General features: G+C 35.6%; 1 protein-coding gene, 1 non-coding gene and 1 pseudogene across 5 annotated transcripts in view; all 3 read left to right on the top strand.

Annotated features, from left to right (window-relative positions):
* Positions 1–27598, top strand: part of LOC149801554 (uncharacterized) — a 40124-nt gene that overhangs the window by 571 nt on the left and 11955 nt on the right. For 2 of the 3 annotated variants that reach the window (XM_089955776.1, XM_089955775.1), the window contains exons 2-4: positions 7853–8004; positions 10233–10402; positions 19225–19385. In XM_089955776.1, coding sequence (XP_089811902.1) covers positions 7853–8004; positions 10233–10402; positions 19225–19385 — 483 coding nt within the window. Of the gene's footprint in view, positions 1–4953; positions 5091–7852; positions 8005–10232; positions 10403–19224; positions 19386–27598 lie in introns of those variants that run through there. The other variant, XM_089955777.1, reaches the window with a different exon arrangement.
* On the top strand, positions 19–4772 carry LOC149801556 (zinc finger protein 862-like; annotated as a pseudogene). Its single transcript, XR_016420681.1, has 2 exons — positions 19–2957; positions 3165–4772. The product of XR_016420681.1 is annotated as a zinc finger protein 862-like (transcript).
* On the top strand, positions 18179–18285 carry LOC149801555 (Z30 small nucleolar RNA). The gene has a single exon (XR_016420818.1). It is a non-coding gene; the product is annotated as a Z30 small nucleolar RNA (small nucleolar RNA).

The raw sequence follows: 27598 nt of genomic DNA, 5'->3' as shown, positions 1-27598 counted from the left end.
ATTACTATAGTACAAGTCACACATGTCAGGTAGGCATTCATAACCTACTATTTCATTAATGTGTATAATATTTTAGAATTTTACTCGAAATACCCCAAAATGGCAAGTATTCGCTTCATTTGGATTCTTACACATCCACGTTCCTTTGGAAGGACATTATTTAGACACTCTGAAAAGTGCATACGGCAAAATCATTGTTAAGGTACGTACACATTTTTAGATTAAATGAATCTAAAGGTGTGATCCAGTACAGTCTGGATTGAATATAATGCTTTGTGATGTTACAGTGAAAGCTACCCATATTGATAAACAATTTGGTACTACCCTATATTATAATGATTCTACTCGGCATGCTCTTTTCTTGACCAAAGTTTATTACATGGCCATCATTGTAAAAGACCATAAAGCTCGATCATTTTCATCTGGAAGTTTCTTGATAATAGTTAAGATCATTCAATAATCATGAATGAATAGACTTTGGTTAAAGAAAATTAGTGTTAAATTATAAAAGAACAATTTGTATTTAATTTAAAGCAAGTAAATGCACATACATGACCCATATGACTTTTACTGTATGTCTATACAGTAGATGAATTGAATAATCATTTATATTTAAAGTATAAAAAATAATTAACAAACATTAAAATAAGTGAGTTTTCAGCTATGATATTGCAATTTAAAATGGTTCTCAATTCTGCCACGTTATTTAATGTACAGGTCATGTTTTACTATAGACCACTAGTAGATATCTGCTTTTATTTTCTGACATGACGGGGCCCAGAGTGGCCGAGTGGTCTAAAGCGCTTTCCGTTACGGATCACTGCCATCTCACCTATGTCTGATTGGGTTCGAGTCTAGGATTCGGCCAATGCGGGTATATGAGAAAGCTTCTTGTGGGTTGATGGTTCTTCCCAGGGTTCTTCCTCCCCCATTAATACTGGCTGCCATGCATAGCCTATCGTGTGCTGAAAAATGGTGTTAAACCCCACAACAACAATTGACATGACAGGTGTCAGAGACCATCCAGTCATGGCAGTATTTCATTATGGATCTTCTCACAGAAATAATTTCATACTATCGACCACTCTGTGGTAATTAAAAAATTTATTTTAACTAAACTTTGTAGATGGCAAGTAAAATCCCTCTTCTTTTGACCCATAACGATAACATTAAATCTTTCAGAACACTTACTTTTTTGGTAGTATTTCCTATCAGAACACACACCGGTGTATCAGTCAGCTGTTGACCTTTTTTAAATTGCTGACACATACATAGAAGGCAGCATCAACCCAGGGCAAAAGTAATGCCTGGAGGCTGTCAAGCAATGACTGTATCACTAGAAATGCCACATGTTACTCAGGGATCGTCCTGGGCTTCACCAGTGTCGCAAATTGCAATTTTTTTTCCTTATTGGCAACAAAAATATCCAATCTGGCGATTTTTTTGGCGACAGACTTTTTGGTTATTTATTTTGTACATGCAGTCATGGATTTGGACTGGATAAATTAAAAGGGAGAATGAAAGGAAGCCACAAACTTGACTAAGCAATGCATTGGAATCAATCTGTTACACAAACGATCCTTTGTTCGTATTGACAACCCCATCTTTACAGTGCATTGTTACATCATAATCTGCTTATGCTGACATCTGGGCTGAGTACTGTATGCTGTGATACAGTCAATCATGCTACCGAACTATATCTACAACTGATCGACTTCCGAAGACGCGAATAGAACAGATACAATTAATTGAATGGCTAATCCTGCTGTTGTTTTTTTTACATATACCAATACAATAGTTTTGCTGAACCTTCATAGAAAACTGATAACATTTGAAGTACCGACTACTGTGTATAAATACAAAGCAAATGGAAAAAAATCTCAATCACAATTATATCTGTCACCAGTGCAACATTATCATGAGCAAACGAAGTTAGACGTTGCGTGTTCATCATCTCATCCTAAGTTACAAAAATTAACAGCGTTTGGATTTAGTGCAAATTCATCAGACAATACAGTCACTGAACCCAATGATAAACCTTGCAGTCCAACATCATCTACATGTAGTGCTTCAAGTGCAACACCACATTATGATGAACGGGGCAAAAATTCCCGACAATTTCTAGACAGTTGGAAACTTGGGAGTCCGTGGCTGAGATATGATTAAAGTTAAAACAGATGTTCTGTGATGTATGTATCAAGGCAAAGTTTGTCAATTCATTTACAACTGGCTGTGATGTTTTGAAGAAGGAGTGTGTCACCAAAAACATGAATCCAGGCGAGGTAAGTAATATTTGTGCATTTTACTCATTGATCTTTTCCTTTTGCCATCAATCCCATGTTACGGCTGCAGAGACTTAAACTCCGCAAGAAGAAATAGCAGAAAAAACAAGTTTTGCATAATTAAAAATAATTATTTATTTCTCAAAATACAGGAGTGAAAGAATCCCTAAATTGGGTGTGAATTTATGCTTACATATATGGTCCAATATTGCCAGGTGTTGACTCGTGTAAGTTTCATTCGTGGGAATGGAGATCCTATTTTGCTTGTCGAGAAAATTTATACAGCATTCAGTGATCATTCTTGGGATTTAGGAAGCAATTCACTACAAGCTTTGTGAAGCTAGCCATGGGGGGGGTCATTTAATTACGGAATGCATGCAATCGACGGTCGCATTATACGTCACTTATCTTACATTGCAATGTACGATTTGAAGGGTTTTATTATTATTAAAATGTCAACTAAAGTTGATCATGCATTTTTTTTCAGGTAACAACAGTCATACATGTGCACAAACGGTGATGCGGAATGCCAACACCATGGAAGCAGCGAAGATCACTGCCATTAGTAAAAGCAAAAATGCTATTATTAGTGCTATGCTGAACACTTTCTTTGCAGCTTACTACAACCTGGCTAATACAATTGTCCCAAAGCTGCACCAGTTGTGTATCACACAGGTATTGAGAATATTATATTATAGCTTGTTAACAGTAATATTCTAAGATTTAAATGACAGTAACATACGGAAAAACACATGTACAACCTTAATATATTCAATGTGTTGTTACTGTAGTACACCGTGATTGTTATATATATATCAGAACATGTATAATTATAAATGAAATATTTATGGCATACAAAAGTAATGATTATTTCTATTTCAGGGCGCCACCCATCTCTCAAACATCAAAGTAGATAAGCACACATCGTATGACAGTCACAAAAGCACCAGTGAGTTTCAGCAGTCGTTGGCCGATGTAATAGTTGATGAGATGGTTACCGAGGTCAAGGAATCTCGTGTTTACAGTGTCATGCTTGATGAGAGCACAGATGTTTCAGTACATCAGAATTTGATTGTTTATGTTAGGTACTTAACTAGTTTGGTTGGCACTGTTGAACCAGTGACACAATTTCTAGGTATTCGTCAGCTTCAAACCGCAAACGCAGAATCTATATATTCAGAGTTGTTTGGTTTAATTAAGTCATTTGGTTTTAGTCTGGACAATCTGATTGGTTTATCAACGGATGGTGCTGCAGTCATGTTGGGTTGCAAGAGTGGTGTTGTTACCAGGTTGAAGCAGGCTACTTAAGGTTTGCTTGCAGCTCACTACATTGCACGTAGGTTAGCTCAGGGTACAGGTGCTGCAGCTGACGAGGTTAGATACATAGTCAAGTTTCAAGATGTAATGAATAATATGTACAAGTATTTTGCATATTCCCCCTGTAATATGTGTAGGCTTGAGGCAATTCAGTCAGTGTTGGAGTCTTCTCACACTCGCTTGCATCAGGTGTTCCGCGCAAGGTGGCTGAGTTTTGAAGATAGTGTACAGGCAGTTGTTGATAATTTTCAAGCTCTAGTTAGTGTCTTCTTGGAAGACAAGTCTGCAAAGGCTCTTGCAGTGTATAAGCCCATTGCTTGTTTCAAATTTGTTTATACAGCACACTATATGGCTGACATTCTGAGGCCTTTGGCAGTTCTGTGTCAAGCTTATCAGAGATCTGATATTGACTTTACCAAGGTTAATTCCCTTCTCCACTCCACTGTTGAGCTTCTTGAAAGTCTGAGGTTCGAGTCTGGTAGTAACATTTCTAGGTTTCTCTCTGAGATTCCAGCAGAACCAAGTTTAGATTCATCAGGTTTGTGTACTTTTGAGTACAAAGGCCATACAATTAGCGATGGTGCTAAGCAAAGGTCGGAGGCTGCATCATCTTGTGCCAAATTTATAGATATTGTTATAGACAGTCTAAAAGCAAGGTTCACGAAGGAGGGTGATTCAATAGTTTTGAGTGCTCTAACCAAGTTGTTTGATCCCTATTTGTATGGTTCATAGGCTAACAGTTCCATTCTTTCAGAGGTTTCAGGTATTGTTTCAGATTACTTGTCTACTTGTGGGTTAGGTAATCAGTCAGAGGTTAGTCAGGAGTTGGCTGGCTTTGTGGCTTATGCTAGGGTTCAAGTTCTCAGGAATGGTAAGGTGTATAGAGGTGTTAAGGACTTGATTCAGTTGGCAGTGAGATCCAGGGCAACATACCCATGCACATCTGTGGCTGCTGAGAGACTACTGGTGTCACCTGTCAGCACTGTAGACTGTAAACGTGGATTCAGTAAGATGAACCTCATAAAAACTGAGATCAGAAATAAACTCTGCATCTCATCTCTCAAGAATTTAATGAGAATCAGCATGTACAGATGTGAAAAAGTAGACTTTGAAACTGCATTCAACAAGTGGGCAGCCCTAAAATCGCGATGGATCTTCATGTAACACTTTGTAACATTTTGTTAATGCTTGTTGTAATTAAAGCATTAACTAACCCATCTTTTGTAATTTTCATTGCCTGTTAAATTAATAGACTAAATTAACACGTGGAAAAATGTACACTACTTGTTCTGTTGACACTTTTTGAAAATTGGCGACAAAATATTGAGGTTGGCGATTTTTTTGGCGACAGCTTTTTAAAAGCCAGGACCATCCCTGTTACTCTTACCTTGTGGTGATGCTGCCTTCCACACATATGTCAGCACTTTAAAGAAAGCTCAACAGCTGATGGATACACAGATGTTATGTTCTGAGAGGAATTACTATTAAAAAGTGAGTGTTCTGAAGAATTTGATGAAGAATAACATTGAATGAACAAAGCAATATATTTACATTATTTTGAAAATACTAAATTTAATATTTAAGAAATTACTGGAAACCTGCAGTTTGAGATGTCAAAATTTTGGTAAATTTCTACCGGGTACCCATCAATCCATTCGATCGATTACCTGGATACTCAATCAAAGGGAAATTGTATTAAATGTGAACCTGAACTGCTTTGTTGTAGGTTCACATATGTTCAAGTGATTTCACATTTAAGAATCCCATCTGTTTTCTTAGAACTGTTACATGTAACATTAATGCAAAAATTACCAACGTGGTGAATTTTTATTAGATTTTTTCATGGCTGCCAACCCTCATGATTTTGGGATGAATTTCACTTTTTCATGATTCACTTATTCATGCTTCATGCAAAAAAATCATAAAATAACCAATTTCACATTAAGTGCTAGTCATGGTAGCGGCAGTTTCCAAAATGGTCCGGTACCACTGGTCGCAATATTAGAACTAAAGTCGATTGGTACAGTTGGCCCGGTAGCAAGCATTTTAGCATAATTTAATCTATACGTATAAGAGTAGTTTTACAAATGCTTTTGAGAGAAATTGGGGCCTAACTTGAATTTTGTCCCGTGCGTGCACCGTCAACACTGATTTGAATTACAGTTCAGCGTCGCATCTTGAAAATGCCTTTACCACCAAGGAAAAAGAAATATATTGCACAAAAAGTGAAGTTTCTTTGGAATATACCAAAAATTGGACGTGCATTCAGCCATCAAACACCGATATACAACAGTCTTTTTGCACACATTGTGCCACAGATTTTAGCACTGGGTAAGGTGGCAGAGACAATGTGAGGAATCACATAATGATTGATAGCAAAAAGCACATGGAAGTTGGGAAAATGAAGAACTCGCCGCAGATTTCAGCTCTGGTATTTTTCATGTCAAAATTCACAAATTTTTATCCCTATTTTCACTAATTGCAAGCCTGGAGGGTTGGCAGCTGTTTTTTTTTTTTCTTCATTGTTATTAAATAACAAAAGATTTCCCTTATATTTAAATATCTCAGTAAAAAGTTTCATTCAGAATAGTCGTCCATTTTGTTCATTTTTTCCTAACATGGTATAAGAAGTGCATGTTATGGTAACCAAGTTTTTGTGTTGCTTTTGCTGTGACAAAAATATCTATCTTGAGTTTCCTGCTAATAACAAAAGAGTCCAGTAAACAAACATGTTAACAGCGGCCCCGACTTGAACAGCTAATACTTGCTCCAAGGCCACATGAGATAAAAATGACATTGGTTAAATGGACATTTTTATTGTGCTTTCTTTTATTTGAATTGTAGTACGTGTTTAAATGTTATTACGTCGAATATTTCTTAATCAGTACTTGCTGTCATTGTTAGCGAAAGGTACTGACACAATTAATGTCATCAGGATTTCAAAACAAGCATGTTTGAGGAAAATGTCACACAAACCATGGAAAGGCATGAAGTTTGGAAAGTCTAACTTTTAAATATCAGCATTGATTCTTAAATAGGTAATGCAAGAAAGAGAAGTGTCCTCCTTTGTATTATTGTATAGTGCATGTATGACAAGTAAATTTGAAGCAACCATACGAGCCCCTGTGATGAAGAATCCAAAATATATATTTAAAATTATTTACATATTTTTGGTATAGCTTGGTGGCAAATTGGGAAAATGTACTGGTATTTACAATGATTGAATTCAGAGGCAAAAGGGTGCAGAGATATATATGTACTCATTATAAGAGTATATCAAATAAACAACTTTAGCTTTTGTTTTTGTGTTCATTCCCAAGTGTAGCCAAATAAATAGTGAATGTGATATTGAAATAAGACGTGTCAAGACTCAGACAAAATGCCATTTGCAAAATTTGGACAAGTATTTTGGGATTCAACAGCAAATTGATGAAGATTGTAAGAGATTCAGAACAGTGGTAAAGTTCATCTTTGCTAGCCAAGGTTCTGATTTGTCAACCCTATCTACACTGTGGCAGATTGATCAGATATTTGAGTGTTTTGTCATTTGCATGTAACAATAGTGCATTGTTACTTGATACATCGACTGAAAATGGCAGAGGCAAATGACTTTAAAAGGATACTTTGTAAGTTTAACATCGTAAGTATGACTAAGTACCAGAAAGAAGCCAATGTATGTTATCTGAAAACTTGAAAGTGGGGGAGTGGGTATGATGTTGAGTTTATCATTGATGGTTGTTTTGGGTTTAAACTTTTCAAAAGATGATAGGCTATACATGGTGGCCAGTATATCTAGTATAGGAAGAACCCGAGAAATGTTAAGAACTACCAACCAATGATAAGCTACTGGCAAGTTTTCTCACATACCCACATTGGCCAAGCCTGAGACTCTTACCCATACAGACAGGTGGGATGGCAGAGATTGGTGAAGGTGAATACTTTAGACCACATGGCCACCGGCACCCAGTACCCCTGTTTATCATTGGATCAAAGCATTGTTAATTGAAATTGAGCTAATATTTTGCAACAAGGATTTGACAGAATACTGTGACTTGCCTATTTCAGAGTGAATGTTTTGTGCAAAAACTTTCATATCGGTTGGTACAACTTCAGCATTAAGAACCTGACATCAGCATAGCCATGTCTTGATTTTGTTTTTCTCATCAAAAAAGCCATGACAAAAATGGGACATTAGTTTGTCATCAAGCACGAATTATTTATGCAAGAGTTTTTATATATATACCTTGTTGCAGGGAGAAGTATGGAGAAGAAGAGGTTCATGTTGAGCATGGGAAGAAAGAGAACAGAAGTGAGAAATACTATGAATTTACCCTGAGCAGATTTCTTAGCATTTACAACAAGTCAAATTTGTATATGGTTCATGACATTCCAAAACGGATGGCAGGTAAGTAGCCAGTTTAATGCAAATTAATAACTTTTTTTTTTTTTGATTGGCCATGTTGGATCTCTGTTTGCACAATTACAGACCCAAGAAGGCAAGCTGTAACAGGTTTCTTTGGGTCCACACTAGGGATGTTATTTGGGCAAAATGGTCATCTCTAGAGTCTGTCATTTTACTTTAACATTTCCCATACAAGAAGTTCATCTCACTATGCCTTGATTTCATGCACCTCGATTAGTTTTAATACAATGCATTAGCAATCAAAGTAAAATATCAGTTTTTGTGTCAATTGTTCCTTAACTCATTCGGCCCCGATCCCGCCTGTAGTCGTGAATTGTTTACTGCATTCAATGGCCATTCCCGTCTTCAGGCGTGATGAATGTGTGTTAGATACAATGTCTCTGATTGGTTAGAAATGGTTTATTCCAAGAACTAAACAACTATTAAACCAATCAGAAATGATTATACTTTCATTTGTGGAAATTTGAATTGTTCAGAAGCCAAGGGCTAAAGTTTGAGAGCAGCTTAACTATACATGTTCTGTTCATGAAAAATCGTAAATGATGGCGGGCGGAAGAGTGATTTTTGATGAGAGCAAAAATGTGGAGTTTCTCGGGTTTGATCTTGAAAATATTGAGCAAGCTAAGGAAAGATATGTTCAGCAGTTGGATATTTTGTGAGATTTAGATTTGGACATAGAAGTTTCTGAGATTGAAATGTCCGAAGATGATGATGCTGACAGCGATGATGATGGAGTTCTTGCCGATAAATGTTGCACATAATTTTGTAAATACTGTATAAATAAGTTGTGAAAGACTTCGACAAATAGGGAAAAAATTAATCAATGTGTCGACAAATTCATTTGAAGTAAATGGTGAAAATTTCGTGGATTTTGTTTGGATATAAGAAGAGAAATTAAGGTAAGAGTGAATGCATGTGCACGATGTTTTCAAACAGGTAAAACCTATGGGGCACAAGCAGCTAGACACAGCTTTGTGCTTCTGAGGCATAGCAGCAGAGATACTGAAAACAGTGCTGGGGCCAAATGAGTTAAGAGAATAAGGTGAAAAGTTGGAAAAAGAGGTTTTAGGCTTTGTGGTCAGTTTTGGTGATAAGTTGATGATAGAAATGCAGAAATTACATTGCTAGCTACTGAATTCTGACCAGATTTTCACATATGATCCTTGACAAAATAAAACTGAAAAATTTAATGTTTGTAATCAAATTATGACAGTTTTCATATCCAGATCCATTGCTGAAAAATCTTGAAAATCCAGTATTTCATCTGGTAAACATGAAAGATGACTTATGCTATGGGAATAGTTGATTATCAACTCTTATTTTTGAGGTGGCTATAATATGTATACAACAAGTATGGTGAAACAAAATGTAGAAAGTTATTATATTTTATGAAGTTTGAATAATATTTCATCAGTTTTTAATCATCTTATATGAAAAATTGCAAAACAAAAGACTGTTTGAAACATTGTAGTTTCTGAACTTTTCTAACTTCCAAATTTCACAATTTTTTATGGTCCTATTCCGGTTATTGAGAGGTGTCATATCACCCAAATACTGTATATTCCCTAATCAATTCCCCTAGTTACATTACTTTTTACCGAATTGGGGGTGTTTATTAGAGCACAATACTAAAACTGATGTGTTTTGTTTTGATATATGCATGTATTTTTGCCAATGAATTCAGTTATTGTAAATACCAGTACAGTTAAAAAATTGAGCCATCAACACATTTTGCCACTTGGCAGCTGGTTCAAGTAGGACTTGAAAGTCTTGGAATTTACCACCCAATTATTGCATCATGTTTAACACTAGATGTGTACCTGTGACTTTGGTAATTTGTACATTGATAAAATACATTATAACGGTGGAATTTACTGAGATTGCTGCAGCATTGTGTTGTAATCTTGGAGCTTATGCAGACAGGAATTGAAAAGCACAGGTCTTGCACTGCATCTTTAACAATTTTCTATTCTTAAAGGGAAGGGATCAGGGCATTAATTAAGGAATATATGGTATTAGAGTCCATCATGGACCATTGTTAATCATCCATTTGTTTGTGGTTTTTCCAGGGCATGATTGATGGATACTATTTTCATTGACATTAGATTTTAATTGATTTCTTTTATATTTATGCATTGTAGTAATTTTGATACTCTTTAGGACTTTAGTAGTTTTTGATTATTATTTACAAGGTGGACTGTTTATTGCAGGTGATGTGTATCTGCCAAGTTCATTGCAGTGTGGGGGATTTGAGAAGAGTCTGGACTTGTCAGTCATGTGGTTCTCCAGTGGTGAAACAAAGTCAGTGCTGCACTATGATGGAGCTGATAACATTAATTGCTTGCTGGATGGCAGGAAGGAATTCGTTCTGATTGATAAGGTAGTGACAAGTCCTTTGAGAAGCAAAGTTCTTATAATTTGCAGAAGATTGCATAACCCCAGAGGCTTGGCATGTAATGCAACATTTTACCTGCCATGAATAATATTCTGGCCCATTCACGTTTTCAGCTTGTGCATTGGAGCTGCTGCACAATGGCATTCTCCAACCCTGATCCTAATATTATAATAGCCCAAGTACTCTCCTTTTAATATATTTCATTACAAAACAAAAACATCCATGTGTCATTGCATTTTTCATAAACCACTTCAAGGGAAATAAATCCTTTAATCCAAATTCCCGCACCTTACCCTATCCCCTATTATGCACATGTCTCGACTTCACTGTTAGGGTTAGTCAAGTGAAGTCTTCCTGACATGGATTCTGATAGATTTAGCGGCACACGCTCATCTCTTAATCATTAGTCTGAGTCCACAGATTTTCCTTCTGATTTCATTGGGGACTAGTCTTGACACCCAAAAATAGAATTCTCCACTTTTTCAAAGGTGCATACAGTGATCACGTTTATTTTTTTCTTCACATAAGTTTCCTATAAAAAAAAACATGAGGAAAATATCCACATCATCACCAACCTGGTCATTCCACTCTAAAGAGAGTTCTGTGATAAGTTTTGGCTTAAAATTGCATAAAATCAAGTATACATCGTTATCAATTATTTTTACCTAATTTACCTACAGTAGTCACCCTCTTATAAGGCTACCCCTAATGCAGCAGGGAAGTGGCCTTATAATGCGGGTGGCCTTTCTAGAGGGGGATGACAAATGCGAATAGTAAATACATATGAAAAAAGTCACAAGTACATTTAATTTTAAATATTTAATCTTTTAATTAAAAAATCACATGCATGATGTGAAATAAATGTAAAACAAACTTTGTCATCATTTGCAAAAGAATGCTATGAATAACCATTGATACAGTTTTAAAACTGTCTTTATAAGTATGTTACAGTTCACATCACGTCACTTTGTTGGTAACAGTCTAAAAAACAAACCAGTCTCATCACATTAAAAATATCCTTGCTGTCATATCCCCTGCATATATCGTTTAGTCTTTTGTTCCAATCTTCGACAACTTCATTATTAACATCAGCTGATTCGCCGCTAATGACAGAACACTTGATATTGTGTCGTACTTGAAATATGTGCAACCATCCGTTACTTGCGGTTAAGTCGTCATATCCCAGTTCAACTGACAAAATTTTTGCTTTTTTTTTTCTTTCAAATCAGGATACAAACGTCTTCTGGCTCAAACAATCTTCCTTTCTCCGTCCATTTCACCTTTCCACTTCAGCAGAATTGTTTCATTATCTTTCACGATATTGTTTATCCGAGTCTTCCCGACGTTAGTTTTCTGCAAGGATCCTCGACGACACCCCCACCCCCACCCCCGCCGTCAGTTGAATTACTTTCACGTTCTCCTCTAAACTGAGAATTTTTATTGTCCTCGATGACATATTGATCTTTTTGCAGTAAGTTATTCATGTTGCCAACTGCAATACTGATAAAACAATTTTGTATGCATCTAAACAAATTGCCATGTTTTTAAAGGAAGTGATCTTGTCACGTGATTCGTTAGTCGCAGTCTGGTACCCTATTGTTTTTATACATTTCTTGAAACTAGGTGAGAGAAGCCAAAACGGCTTCGATAGGTACCATTAACATCACGCAGATTTGACCTCGCGGCCGCTAGGATTCGTAATTTTGACAATTATTGTCAGTAGTAATAGCCACTATTACCAAAGTGAACAAGCTCAACATCTTACTAAGGGAAGCCACAAAGGCTATTAAACCATTTTCCTGCTGACTTGGGTATTGTACATCGATACTGCCACTTCTCAGCTGGTACTACTGTTCGATAATTGTATTCTTAACAATTATCAGAGTGACTAAACCGGACATCTTATGATAACACAGCAGTAAGGCTAATTGGATTACATGTACGTACCCTTTTGTATGGATTAAAATTTGAGTCTTTCTCGGTTTTTATGGAATAAATTTGGCTTCTCGTGAGGCGTAAATGATATAATATTAACCTTAGTGGTAAATGTACTTTACTCAACACTTCTTTCAGTAACGAAAACCTGACATCGGGAAACAGAAATCGGATTACTTAACACACGTTATGAATACAATACTCTTTGGATACATATTCAAATAAAATGCGGCCGCTTGTGAGGGGTAAATTTTATGATTTTGCACTAATATGCTGGCCGCTGGTCGCGTTAGCCGGGTGGCCTTTCGCGAGGGGTACTTTTGAACACAAACTCGTCGGTGCCAACGGATTCTGGCTGTAAGGAGCGGGTGGCCGCTGGTCAGGGGGGCCGTTCAAGAGGGGGACTACTGTACTTGTTAGTCTAGATTGTGTAATGAAGGAAGCTGTTTGGAATGGAGACATCAGGTTTAAACCCCTTTTAATACATAGCTTCTTAGATAAACATATGAGAGGCAATGTTTATAACTTGAGAGACTGCGAATTTAGACCTAACCCTCAATTTCTTGTGTTTGATAAGTATCTGTAGCAGCTCGATCATACCAGGGAAAAAGTGTTTCCTTTGTACTTGCAAGAGTTATCTCCCTTTGAATAGAGGAATTGTCATCCAAATTGTGTGTTGTTAGTTGCTCCTTCCACTTTTATTTTGAGTTTTCTCATATTATTAAAGTCTGCTCCAATTATTTTTCTATATTTCCATCATCATTGTTGAGGGATATTTTGCACTTCATTTGTCTAACTTTGTCAAACATCAAACCTGTTGGCACCATATTAATTGCCTGCCCTGTGGTCTATAGTACTTCCTATTCAACTCTATGCTTGTATGAGAAGTTTATAAATATATAACATTTTTTTAGCAAACAATTATCATATGTATACAAGATATTTCACTGGGGTTTTGCAACTACCAGTACTTCATAGACCATCCCAGTGGCCTAGTGGTTAGAGCATCCAACCCAGATGTAGGAGGTCATGGGTTCAAATCCCTGCCACGAAATACGAAAGACTTACAAAAATGGTACTACCAGTTGCCTCACTAGGCACTCTGCATGAAGAGGCTAGTGTTAGAACTAGTCGGCTTGGTGTCAGGATAATGTAACTGGGTGGGACATCATTCTACATGTCTGCGGCATGATGCCCCAGTGCTAGACATCACTTTAAACACACGCTAGTACTTCATACCAGCAAGGACAGAAAAAGTCAGTACAAGGCTGAATTTTATGAATTTTACCAGTACAAATGTTAATCAAACAGTATCATCAATGCTTGGTTTATCACTTGCATAAATTATGGAAAATTATGTTGTAAGCAATACTTTAGAGAAAAAAGATGAAATGAATGCATTTCTGACCTTTACAGGAGCTGCTTTGATAATAGACATTACAAATCAACACCACAGAAGTAGTGTAATCACAGACCTGAGATTCCTCTGACCCCTCCGACCTCATTTTAGATATTTTGGCATTTATCAAAAACAGTTGGAAATTGCCACCATGGTGAGGTAACATTGTTACCTTGAGCCATACCAGCATCAAATCAATACAATGATAATTTATTTTTTTCAGAAATTGTAATTGTAATATTCGTTATGTCTTTAATCCGCTGATAGAAGAGACGACACTGCAGCATTGATGAAATATGATCTGGCTCTCAGCATTTGTATTAATAGTCACATGACTAAACAAATCCTAAATGTCCATATCAGTGGGCCAGTAGTCACATGATATCAACAATTAACCCATTCCCAAGGTTGTTGTTAAAAAATATTAAATGAAAGACACATGATGTTTGTAAAAAGAAATAAAGCATACTTAATTCTTAATTTATTTATTTAGAACAATGACCAGAAACATGTCGCTGTTGCTGCAACCTAGAGAAAACCAGATTCATGAAGCAGAGAGCACATAACTTTGCAGTAGTCACATGATGCAGACAGAACTATCACTAACAAGTGCTCTGTGCTTTATGATTCTGGTTTTCTCAAGGTGGTGGTGAGTTCCAACTTTTCGATAACCAATTGGCTTATACCCCATACCCAAACATAATGTCAGAATATTAAAAATGGGGTGGGAAGGGTCTGAGGAAACTCAGACTACATATTGTCATTCCACTATCGTCACTGTCAGTCACCAACTTAATGCACACAATTAACAACTTTGGCTTAGAGTTCATTTATAAAGTAAATAGTTGTGGTGTTTACATGCACCCAATCTAATGTTTTATTTAGGTGCCTGGTTCACGTGAAAGCCTTTATTTCAAATGCTTCATGCATCAACAATTAAGTCACACACAACAGCACTGGAAGGAAAGTTAACTTATCTCTTTGATGGCTTCAGGCATTGTTTTGACAGCAAATACACGTGATGAAACTGGCTTCTAGGGTCCCTCACTTGCAAAGCCACAGCAACAATCCAATACTATGTTTTCATTAATTTGATAACCATGGGAAATCCAACTCTAACTGTAAGTTGTCTATTTTAACAGACTATGGAAGGCAAAATTATACTGCTTGTATATAACATTATGCCACCTGAATCAAAGAGATAAGCCTACTCTTCTGGTGTTGTGTTGCTGTTGTCAATCACTGATTAAAGTCAACAGGGGTATTGGACTACAATTGCATGAAAAGAATAGAGCAGCTTCTGACAGACTATGATGTTGAGACAGTTAACTTTCAAGACTTAAAACACATTTTACAGTTTGTCTGTTCATGGATACTAACAGGCTCATTTTTTTCTGGTATACGAAAAAAAATTACTGGTAAAAACAGGCATATGTTGTTGAAAGGGAATCTTGGGTATACTGTTCAAGTGAAAACTTGACATAATTTCATTGGTGACAAGCACAAGGCTGCATATGAGCATGTTTGTCTTAAGACTGTATGACAGATGATGCATCTAGTTTTTATAAAGAAAACAGTGCCAAAGAGATTGAAGATTTGTGGAATCAATCATGGCATAGGACATTCCAGTGTGCTGAAAAATGAGCAAGTAATGGAACAGTATTAGCTTTATGCACTTCTTGTGTGATTGTGGAAGGAAAAATGCAATGACAACCCAAGGAACATCAAGTCCAGGGCTGAAGAATTTTGATCCTAAACCTGCTGTGGCAAAACTTATTAAAAGTTTATTACAGAAAACAGTGAATGTAGTATGCTTCATTGCTTAAAAATGAAGTAAAGAAAAGTGAATGGAATATGGTTATTTATTTCTTCTTCCAGTGTCTTAGACAAATTTATTGATCTGAAATTAAATTAAGCTAATTAAATAAATATTACAAAAAAGAAAGTGTACTCTTCCCATGATCAAACTGCACAGAAAAATAAGTAATGGCATTGTTATAGTTTTAACACAAACACAGATATCTTGATGTTATGTATTTGTTGGCTATTGTCAGTGATTATATGTTATGTACATCAGTATTTTGTACTTAACCTTTGTCCAATATCAGGTTAATGGTGTACCTGACCAGTAAGATTTATTTTGTAAACAACATAATATGTAGCTAATATTTCTCTATGAGTATAGATTTAAATATTCAGGTCATTATCAATAGAGTTAAACATGTTTGCTTCTGTAATGTATGATATTAGTTTTTCATATATAATTCATAAACTTGCTGACAACTTTAAATGTTTTACAAAAGGAAACTGACCTACATCCTGGCTCTATTGTTGTATCTTATCTTTTTACATAATGTTGTTTACTTGAAAAATTACTAATTTTTGCACTAACATCTGAAGCAGAATCATTCTTATTGTTCTGTTTTTAGTTTGGATGGATGTATTTATTGAAATTATTTTTCACTGAATTAGAAAGTGCCCCAAAATATTCTCATACTAAAACAATAATTTAGAATTATAGTGAATTCTGTCAGTGACATTTTGGATTATATTGTGATACATCAAAAGGCTTAATAAGACTTGATACATCACCACACTCCAGTCCATCGGCACATTAGCAGGTACAAGACTACAGGCACATCAAGACATTCAATATCAGAATATATTTGGAATACCACTGAAATTCAGTTGGAACTTCATATATTTTGACTTGTGATAAAACTTTTAGAACTATTTGGGATTTGATAAAATACTGTACGTTCTTTTTAAATGTTCAGTTTGTATTCAAGGGAAATTGATTATTTGTTGAATTTTCCAAAACTTTTTGGGTTTTTTTTCTCACTTTTTTCTGCTTCTTGGTGTAAGACCATTGAGTTGTAAGTGTTTATCAGCTGCCTTAATTTTTCATTCATTATAAACTACATATTTCACAATGATGAGCAATCTGATGGCATGTATTTGTGACACAGTAATAAACTCTGAATTTCATGGAGATTTAAAAAGTATAATTATTGGGACTCCCAGTTTATTAGGACTGAGGCTGCAAGTTTTACCAAAGAAGTAGTCCTGGACTGCAAACCATGTGGATCTGCTAAACGAGTAGTAGATATACCATGAGCACATTCAAATCCTGGTACTGGCTACTTCAGTCTTTCCCAGCTGGTGGCTATAATGAACATTTCCTCTATCATCATTACATTGATCTATACAAATACAATGTACCACCTGGGTACAATGATTGTTTTCCAGGTATCCCAAGTCAACAGTGTTGCAACCAGAGCATTCCATTATTGCATGTACTATCAGGCTAGCACCATTGTGGTGTTGAAGCCCACCTAAATCATTCATGGAATTCCATCACACCATATGGAACCTGGTAATTGCTATAGTGATTAAAATATCAATAGCTGGTACCAGAATTGGGCAGCAGAAATCAGTCGGCCCAAGACCAAAATATCTCATTTTGTCAACGCCTTGACCTTTAACTAGAACCAGGTACAGTGAGTTTTCCCAGTAAATGCAATCCTGGTCCCAAAACAATAGCAAGATCCAATACACATCTGGACGTCTTTATTAAATGTATTATTTCTAGGCAAATTTTAAGGAATGATATGAGCCCCTGTAGTCTGATGTACATACAGGATGGACAAAAACAGATGTATGCAGTCAGTCCCCACTATTCAACAGTATTTTGAAATTAAATGTAAAGGCAGAATACCAAGCCTAATTAAAATACAGGCAGTTTAAAAGTAGAGTGCAATTTTCATTTCTCAAACAATTCAGCACTAAGGAATCTAATGCTAAAAAGATTTAAGATAAATTGAATAAATAAGAATCTAAAAATAAATTAAAAAGTAAGGATGTTCATTTGATCAAAATACCTGGCAGAAAAAGCAGACTATTGCATTGATAATCTTAGAATCCTAATACATCATTAAGGAGCAGATAAGAAATCTAGTAATCATCAATGCACTGATTCAGGAAAGTTGGTAAGAAATCTTATTTTGAGGCAGAGATATCCTAGAAACTTTAAAGAAGTTTCCCAGTTTGTTCAGCCTATGCCCTTTCAGACAGCAGATTGTGAAAGGGGTTCTCACAACAAAAGAATATTCATAGATAAGGAATAGATTAATTTCAGAAACTATCAACATATTACTGTTATATAACTAGAGGAGAGATCTTTTGAGTTTCTTTTATTTCAATATAGTTTTTAAATGAATGGAGCAAGCAGAGGGAGAAAGACATATATTTGAGAGTTAAGTGAATATTGAACTGTGACCATTTCCCTCCTGTGTTTTTTTTTTTTCTCCTACTGTCATGGGAAGGAGGGGGGGGGGGCAAGTTAAACCATTTGAAAAAAATCCAGGCAGCATCTCTGATGTTGTCAGGGAAATCTGTGTCATTCACATTACCGTGGTTCTGATATCTTGCAATGATGAGAGATAATAATGCCTGACTTGGTATCACTTGTGGCGTGTAATTCAAGTGTTGACCAAGATATGACTTACATCACTTTAATCTTCTCTCTGAGCACATCACAAATAATGAGCAATTAAGATAAACAAAGGGAACACAGTTTGATATAAGTTAGGGATCAGTTCAGCTTTGGTGAAGAATAATAGAATTCTTTGTATACTTTGGTATAGGTTAAGAAAATTCCACCCGATAATTAGAATTTTGCATAGTGCAGCAGGAAGAAATATTTAACGTTCTTAACAAAATATTGGGTACAAATATTGTAAACAGCCAACACCCAATAAAAATGGATTTTTTTTTTTTGTTTTATTTACAAAAAGAGCATAAAAGTTAGGTTTCCACTTAAAAATTTGAGGTAAACTGTAAAGGATATTTAAACACATAACATCATAATAATAATGGTGATCTAGACCATCAAAGCAATGACAATACACAGGATCTGATTGTTTACTGCATATAGCATGCACATTGTAAAATATGAATAGGTAAAAAAATTATGTTCACTTTTTTCATTAATGTTATACATGTCAAAGAAAAATAATGAGAGTCCTTTATTCAGAATTGATTTTCTGTTTATGAAGAGATTTATTTTAAAAAATAACAATTCTAGTATATTTTGCAAATGAACCAGGGTCAGTATAAAATGTCCTGAATGTGCAATACTAGCTATAACTTATGCATGATTTAAAATGTAAATGTGTTGCAGTTTATTTTATCTTGAGTATTGATGATGTAAATCAAAGAGTTTTTGATAGTTTGTATGAACTATTATTGCAGTAGAAGGTCATATGGTGAAAGACCACCATCACATGATCAACAATAAAGATATTGTCTTTCATTGTTCTGCACTTGAAAACACAATCATACACATGTAAGAATGAGAGAATAATAATTCATTTAATTATATTGACCAGTATATAAAGCACATTCAGCTGTAACCAAGTGAATCAAGGTTACCAGAGTGTGATCTGAGCATTTGTATTGGTATATTTGACAGAAACACAGGGACTTGGTGGAGAGAGATGGCTTTGAAAAGGATGGGACATTTAGCACAGTTGACGTTGAGAAAGTTGATTTGGACAAATTCCCAGGCTTGAAAGAGGCCCCGTGGTTTGAAGTTAACATGACCAAAGGTGACTGCCTGTTTATCCCTTTCAAGTAAGCTGTATTTTATATTTTTACCACATAATCCTTGTGTCTGTCTGTCAATCCTTCCACATAATCCTTATGTCTGTCTGTCAGTCATTTCCTATGGCACTCATTAGTACCATTAGTCTCATGGTTTATGATGAAATGCAATGAAACTTGGTACTAAATAGTATGGTCATGACCTGAAAATGCACATATCAGCAGATTATTTTTTTATATTTATTAGAGTTATTGCCCTTTTTTGTTTTACCATAATGCAGTGTGACACAATCTTTTGATCTTGCATATTTTTTTAATAGATGGCTGTAAAACTCTAAACATGTGGTCTTCATTTAAAGATGCCCAAATTGACAATCTGTGAGCTACAGTAATTTGTATTGCCTTCTTTGATTTAGATCTGGGTACAGTGTATGACTGAATTTTATGAATGCAACTACTCTTGCAGTTTTTAGTGGATTGCTGTGGAACTTAGTGCATTTATCAGCACAATATATGCATGATAACAAATCACTGTACTTGCACTATTGGATACAACTGGGATATTTAATAGCTTACATGTTTTATACTCATGTTGGTGTGTGTGTGATTTGGACTTTTTTAATGTATCTTTAACAATTTTTCAGTCATATCGCTACGATGTCTGCAGTGTGGCAGCTTATAGTGATGTCTAGCACTGGGGCATCATGCCGCAGACATGTAGCACGATGTCCCACCCAGTCACATTATCCTGACACCAGGCCGACCAGTCCTAACACTAACCTCTTAATGCTGAATGCCAAGCGAGGCAGCTGTTAGTACCATTTTTGTAAGTCTCTGGTATGACTCGGCTGGGGATCGAACCCATGACCTCCCGCATCCGAGGCGGATGCTCTAACCACTAGGCCACAGGAGCGGTTATATACTCATGTTGGGAATAATTGCAAATAAAGAGCTCTTTCTGAGTTGTTCGTTTTTCTGTATAAATTACCTTTGTTTTCAAGATGCCTAACCTCGGAAAAATCATTACCATTATTCCATCTAGTTTGAACTACTTTCATGTGTATATAAAAACATTGTGTGTTACATCCGTGCTTTTTGTTCTTGATTCAATTCAAAACAAAACAAGATTCTTTTTTTCCAAAACCAGGGACATTTATTTTAAAAAGTCTGGCAAATCTATATTTTCATGCTTTAATCACCTTATCTACATTTTTCCAGGACATTCATGATTGGGGTATACTGAACTCCTTATTCTACCGCTTTCCATATGCACATTTACATCTTGTATCACATCTACCAGTGGTCATTGATAACTGTTTCCTTTTCACACGTTATATTACTGCTTGTCTGCGCTTTGGGCTAAACGACCACATTATTGACAAAACATGCCAAACAAAACAAAGCCTGTATGATTAATTAATAGTGTTTTCAGCAGGTTTGATGTATTGTGTTTACCAAAGCCAGATCCTTACGTATAGCTTACTCTGATTCAATCTGCTGAGTAAGTATAATTGAGTTAAAGAAAGAAACTTTACCAAAAACATACTGAACTAGAAGCGAAAGCACAAGTTGCAGAGGGACCTCCCCTCCCAAAAAAGTGATGGTTTCCTTTATGTACTGATTAAATGACAATAATGATTTAACTTTTAATTGATTATACAGAGGTTTAATTTCTGCATACAATATTGCATTTGATTTATATTTAAACAACAAAATGTTTGTTGAAATCGCTTTAGAAGTAGTTGTCAAACAAGCTGTTATTTACTCTTTGGGTTTGCAAAATTATTTTCTGAAGGTCAGTAATAAAGAAGATTCAGAGAAGGAAAATACTTGTGACAAGAAGGGATAAAACATAAGACTGCAACTAAGTATGAGGTAACTCTTTCTGCAAAGAGACATAAGCTGCCAAAATTTATCAGCAGAAATTTTAAACATGACATAACTGAAGGACAGAAGTTTTGATTTGTTGATTGTTATCCCAGACTTGAATTTATTGACTTCGATGGAAAGATGTTTTGCGGTTATTGTAAACAAAATCAGAACTGGCACTTGGAAATTCAGCCAGTGTATTTGTCTACAACTACAGGCACTATCCTCATGAGAGGGCAGCGCCCATGAAATATTGGAGGGAAGACTTGCAGGTTCATCTCAATCACATAGAAGAAGACTGTACACCCTTTCATCAGCAGTATTTAATGTTCAAAGCAATGGTGAGAGCATACAAGTAGTCAGCAGATTCACCTGTTGAAATTCTTGTAACATTCCACCTTCTCTCTGTCTGTTATTCAAACTGTTAGAAATCATGTTTGTTCTAAGACTGTCCACTGCTGAGTGTGATTGAGGATTTTGTTCAATGAATTTAATCAAGACTTGTTTAAACCAAGAGACTTTACAGACCAGAGCTTGAGAGCTTCAACCCAGACACAGGTATTATCTGTTGGCTTAGTGCTGGTCCAGGAGGCAGACATGTACACAGACATTTTCTTTAAAATCCAGCAGCTAAGACATATATGTATGAAGTAGTCAAATGTGTTGTATCAATCAGTAGTTTTGACAAATTTAAATACTTCTAATAAATAATTATGTTGTACCTTATTTCATTTGTTATTTCTGTGGAGTAAAGAACGTAAATCTCATCAAATTTTGGCATGTAAGTACAATTTTGGGAGAAGTGAATTTTCTGAAGACACTTGTCCTGGACAAATGGATGGAAAAATATTTGATCAATTCTGGAATTTTTTAACTACAAACTCTGAAACATGCTTCTCCACAGTGAACCATATCTGTAAAAGAAAGCTTTTTATTTCACCAAGTATCCATTTTTCTTGCTTGCCTTGCTATCTTTGATCACATTTATCCTTGGCTAATTTAAGGTGGTATAATTATGTAACGTACACAGTATTTATAATATTGTTCAATTCATCCATTGAAATTAGTTGACTTTACACCCGATCATGGCTGCTAGCTGATATGTAGGTAGGATTTGCATGTCTTTTAACTTTTCTTTTATTCTCCCCCTTTATTTGATACAAAAGACATACTTAACATGATAGTACAAGCAGGACAGCTTTCAATTCAGTGCAGCAATAGAACAAATACTTAAGCAAGTCAGATATTGAAACATGGTTGGCACTTATTTAGGTTCTCACAGTAATGCATGCATACTTATCTTTTAGGGTAGACTGACATACTTCATGTTTGAATACATTGCATTTATGATGATTACGCTTCAACCAAACTAAAAGATGGAACTAAAACATGAATTTCACTTGACAAAACTTTCTTAATTAGTATTTTTTTAAATTTAAGTTCTACCTCCAATTAGTGACATTTTGAAAAGTCATTTATGGTGTACAAAGAATTCATTTGTACAAGATGACTTCTTATTAAAAATGAGAATTTTGCAATTTTGGTTCAATTTTCCAGGGGGGCCCCGAGTGGTCTAAAGCGCTGTCCGTTACGGATCACTGCCATCTCACCTCTGTCTGCATAGGTTCGAGTCTCGGATTCGGCCAGTGTGGGTATGTGAGAAAGCTTGCCAGTAGCTTCTCGAGGGTCGGTGGTTCTTTCTGGGGATTTCCCCGGTTCTTCCTCCACCATTAATACTGGCCGCCATGTATAGCCTATTGTGTGCTGAAAAATGGCATTAAACCCTACAACAACAACAACAATTTTCCAGGTGCTATCTATCATTTTTGATGATAAAATCAGCGTTATGTCAAGATTTCATATGCCAAGTTTGATCATGATTTTCTTCAGCAAATAGGGCTTAAGTTTTGGGTTATTTTCTAGCTACAAGAATGTGATCCATGCTTGACCTCGTGTTACAAGCAAGTTTGCATGTTATCAGGTTGTGAGTTGTTGAGGATTGGTGTACATATAGCACGTGTGGTAGCAGAAGATCTTGGTCCATGATGGAGTGAGCCCAGAACAGAGTCGGCCCATACAAATTTAATAAGGAAATTTCCCCATAACATACTTGACCCACTACAGAGTTGGCCTGCAACAAAGTCTTGCTTTAATCTTAGTTAATTGTTGATAAGTATATTTACTTCATCGAAATGATACATTGATTGTACTTGAACTTATCTGCTGTTGTGGCATGAAGGACAAAATAAATCTGGAAGTTCTCTGGCTCATATTGAAAGATGGAATAGTGAGGTTGTTGAACCACAATCATGCAAACTGCTGTCAAATAGAATTGCTGTTATTTTTTATAAACAGACAGTATTACAATTTAAAAAAGAATATTCTGTATGATGTTCCCAAGATTGTCATCTTGAAAGGGTAATTCCTTACAGTGATCTTTGGGATACAATATCAGTTTAGGAATTAAAATTTCATAGTACGTGTATGCGTATTATGCCAGAACTTTTATCTACAAATACTTTTTGGGAAAACAAGTGCTTGTGCCAAAGATAGCTGACAAACCATTTTTAATTAGTACAGTCAAATATTGTATTCATGGTAGAGATGATGGACAGAGGATGATATTGAATGAAAGTGAGAACTGTTTAAAGACATTTCATCTTTAGTGTATTAAAATGAAACATGCTTAACTCATTTGGCCCCAATCCCGCCTGTAGGCATGATGAGGCTGTACCCTATTTCCGAGCTCAGCAGCATCAAGGTCATTTAAGATACACCAACGTGGGTGGTATTACAAAAAAGCAGACAGATATAGCTCTACAATGATACCAAATAATCTGGAAGTTCTAGTTGCACTACAAAATACATAGGGAAAACCTTAATTTTTTGGGGCTCGTTTTTTTTTTCCACCCAAAATTTGCTCGTTTTTGGAATGCAGTTTTATGTCCAGATTTTAGACCTTTTGGCCTCATATCTAAGGCAGACTGGTCTGAACTGCACACAGACAGGTGAACCTTTGCAAAAACTAGGATAAGGTGGGCATTTGGAATAAAACGCAGTCTCCATACAAAAATGATGGATCTGTTAAGCAAAAAGAAAACAAGAAAAAAAGAACTCCAACTTTTACCTTCTGCTCATGCGCAAGCAAAATAACCAATGGGAAACGAAGTTTCTAATACAACTAGGCATTAGTCTCATGGCTTTGTTGTAGGTTCACATATGCCAACCACCAAGAGAAGTATAAGCATAACTCTCAATAATATAAGTGGCAAAAAAGCATAAAATCTGAGCATAAAAAGAGGAATCTATATACTACATGTCATAATTACAGAAAATTGTATGAAAAACATGCATTTATGTTTGCTGCTTACCTGGATTGGCAGTTAAAATTTTGTCACAAATCGGGTGGATTAGTTGTTCATACAAGAGTATAGACACAAAAGAAATTGATAAATTATATATTCATTACAATCACTTTAACTAGTCTACATGTCCACAGTAATTTTCGAGAATAGTTGTAAAGTCCACAAATGATGGACACATTCAAGAAACCCGTCAGTTTTCTTGGAACTGTTTTATGTAATACTGTAAACAGAAATAGGGAAATTATACGGAAGTTTAACGATGAACACAGGAGCTCGTATCATTGTTTCCAATTAAACAGTCAGTCATATATGTTCTAAAAATTAATAAAAAAACAAGTTCAAAAAAGGTGCAGTATGTCATGTTCGAATGGCCAATGAGAGGGCGCTATTCCATTCAAGAAGTTGGCAATGTCGAGCGGTAGCGTGGGAAAATGGTTTGGCATTCCTTAAAGCTAAGACCGTAGGCCAGACTTTGGAAGGCATATAAAGTTGAATGGCTGAGTTAAGCATTGGTACCAAATTTATTACACTACACAAAATCTAGCTGGAAATACCAATGTTGATTGGGGCCCCGAGTGGTCTAAAGCGCTCTCCGTTATGGATCACTGCCATCTCACCTCTGTCTGTGGCGGTTCAAGTCTCGGATTCAGCCAATGTGGGTATGTGAGAAAGCTTGCCAGTAGCTTCTCGTGGGTCGGTGGTTCTTTCCGGGGTTTTCCCAGGTTCTTCCTCCACCATTAATACTGGCCGCCATGTATAGCCTATCGTGTGCTGAAAAATGGCGTTAAACCCCACAACAACAACAACCAATGTTGATTCTTAAATAGGTTGCACGAGAAAGGATAGAAGTGTCCTCACATGTATTATTATATAGTACATGTATGTCAAGTAAGCAGTGATATGAGCCCCTGTGACGAATAAATGCTCACACGAAACGAGCCTCGAACTGTAATCATTATTCTGTGTCCTGATCTGAACTTGGAAACTGTTTAGGGGCACTTGGTTGTCCATTTTATTATCCGGGTTATTATCACCGGTTGGGTACCCAAGTACCCTGGTATCCATTGGCATCTTTAATTATACATCTGTATTTTTCTAAGCTATTTTGAAACATGTTTCAGACAGTATTTTTTTAAATTTATTAATCTCCTGTTTTATTATTCTACGCATTGGTAAAAAAAAGTTGCCCATATTTACTCACCATTGACATAACCTGTATAAATAATACATTTAATTTGGTTGTTGGAATTACGTAAATCATACATTGGTATCTTTTTAAGTCATTTGAACCATAATCTTTTCTTTAATCCAGTTATAACACATCAAAAAATAAGGTTGAAAAATAATGAGATGATTAGAAAGAGCAAGAAAAACAATGCTTTAATTATATGATTTTAATCTCTTATTCTTGTTAAAATTCAGCTGTATTTTCTTATCTTTCTTGCAAATGTAAATCTTCTCAGTAAAATTTTTATATAAACTAGAAAGTTTTGTCTACATTTAATTAATTGCAACTTTTATTGATAGATGGTGTGTCAGCGTTGCACCTAGCATTCTTTGGGTAAGGGATAATGTTCCCTCTGACCCACAATTAAGGGGACACACAAAATTTAAAAAGGACAAGACAACTATTGTAAGATGTATTGAATTTTTTAATAAAAAGCTTAAAATACACATGTACTTTTTGTATCATACAGATCTTCACTTAAGTTTATATGTAAATCTATAATTTTATCCATTCAGTTATTGAACTAGTTATCTGTCTTTCTGTGCTCTCCATAGCCTGAGAGCAGGTAAAAAGTTGTAATCTTAACTCTCAATCCGTTTTGTGAGTTATTCATCAAACATTTCAATCAGTCTTCTAATAATCTGTTACATTTCACAGTCTTTGTGCCATTTTGTGTGCTAAATCCATGTTCATGTTAAGAGAGGAAAGGCAAAAACAAGCTGTATTAACTTGAGTGGATTTGGGAAGTTTGAAGCATGATTGGCTGCTAGCGTTCTCTGTAGTGCTAGAAAACTGTACTTGGGATCATTGCCTCTAACTACTACTTTCTGAAACTTTATTTTTCAAATGTTGGTCCAGTACTGGCTGATATTGACACTGTTCTTTTCACAATATCACAGTGATCAAGAATCGTCTGAATTTTATCACTGCTGTGTGACATTAAATCATCCTGTGCAACAAAATCAGATGTCTCTCATTCATAATGTTTCACGATGTCTGATCTTCGTCTGACCTTTTCTCACCCCATTTTTGATATTTGAACATTTATGTGGTGTGTAGGGACAGCATCATTTGCTTATTGAAAACTTGATGTCTAGTAAACTTAAACGATGTTACAATTAAGTCATACCTGCATGCAATCAAAAGGAAAATGATTTATTTTCTGAGAAATTATATTATAATCATTATGACTTTAATCTGTTGACAGACAGAACTTAATGTCATTGAAATTTGATTGCACGAAATCAATAGGAAAGTGATTTATTTTCTGAGTATTATAATCATTATGTCTTTAATCCATTAACAAACAGAACTTAACATCATTGAAATTTGACCTGGTACTTGCCATTTGCATTGCTAGTTCACATGATTATATAAATCTTGCAATCTACATGTCCGTGATATGAGAGGTCCAAGAGTCATGTGATATCGATAATAATTCCCTTTCCAGTGTTATTGTGCAAAAATTCAAAAAATATATTTAAACGAAAGTCACATACTGTTTGTAAAAGAACAGAAGTAGACATAATTCTCAACATCTTCATTCAGAGAATAATGATCAGAATCCTGTCACTGTCATCAAGAATAGAGCATGTGTCAACAATGGTTTTGTTGTATCCTGTGACTACCATATTCACATGTGCTCACTGCTATTGAGTTTGACTTTGTTAAGGTTGTTCAAGTAACTGGCAATGATTCATGAATTGCACATAGCCATTTAAGCTAGTATTTACTGACAGACTGATTGTTTATTTTGGTGCTATGCAGACAAATTTGATAAT

The sequence above is a fragment of the Sinohyriopsis cumingii genome, chromosome 4, assembly GCF_028554795.1.
Source record: "Sinohyriopsis cumingii isolate HCF-2022 chromosome 4, ASM2855479v2, whole genome shotgun sequence".
NCBI classification, from domain to species: domain Eukaryota; kingdom Metazoa; phylum Mollusca; class Bivalvia; order Unionida; family Unionidae; genus Sinohyriopsis; species Sinohyriopsis cumingii.
This window is presented reverse-complemented; position numbering and strand designations above follow the sequence as displayed.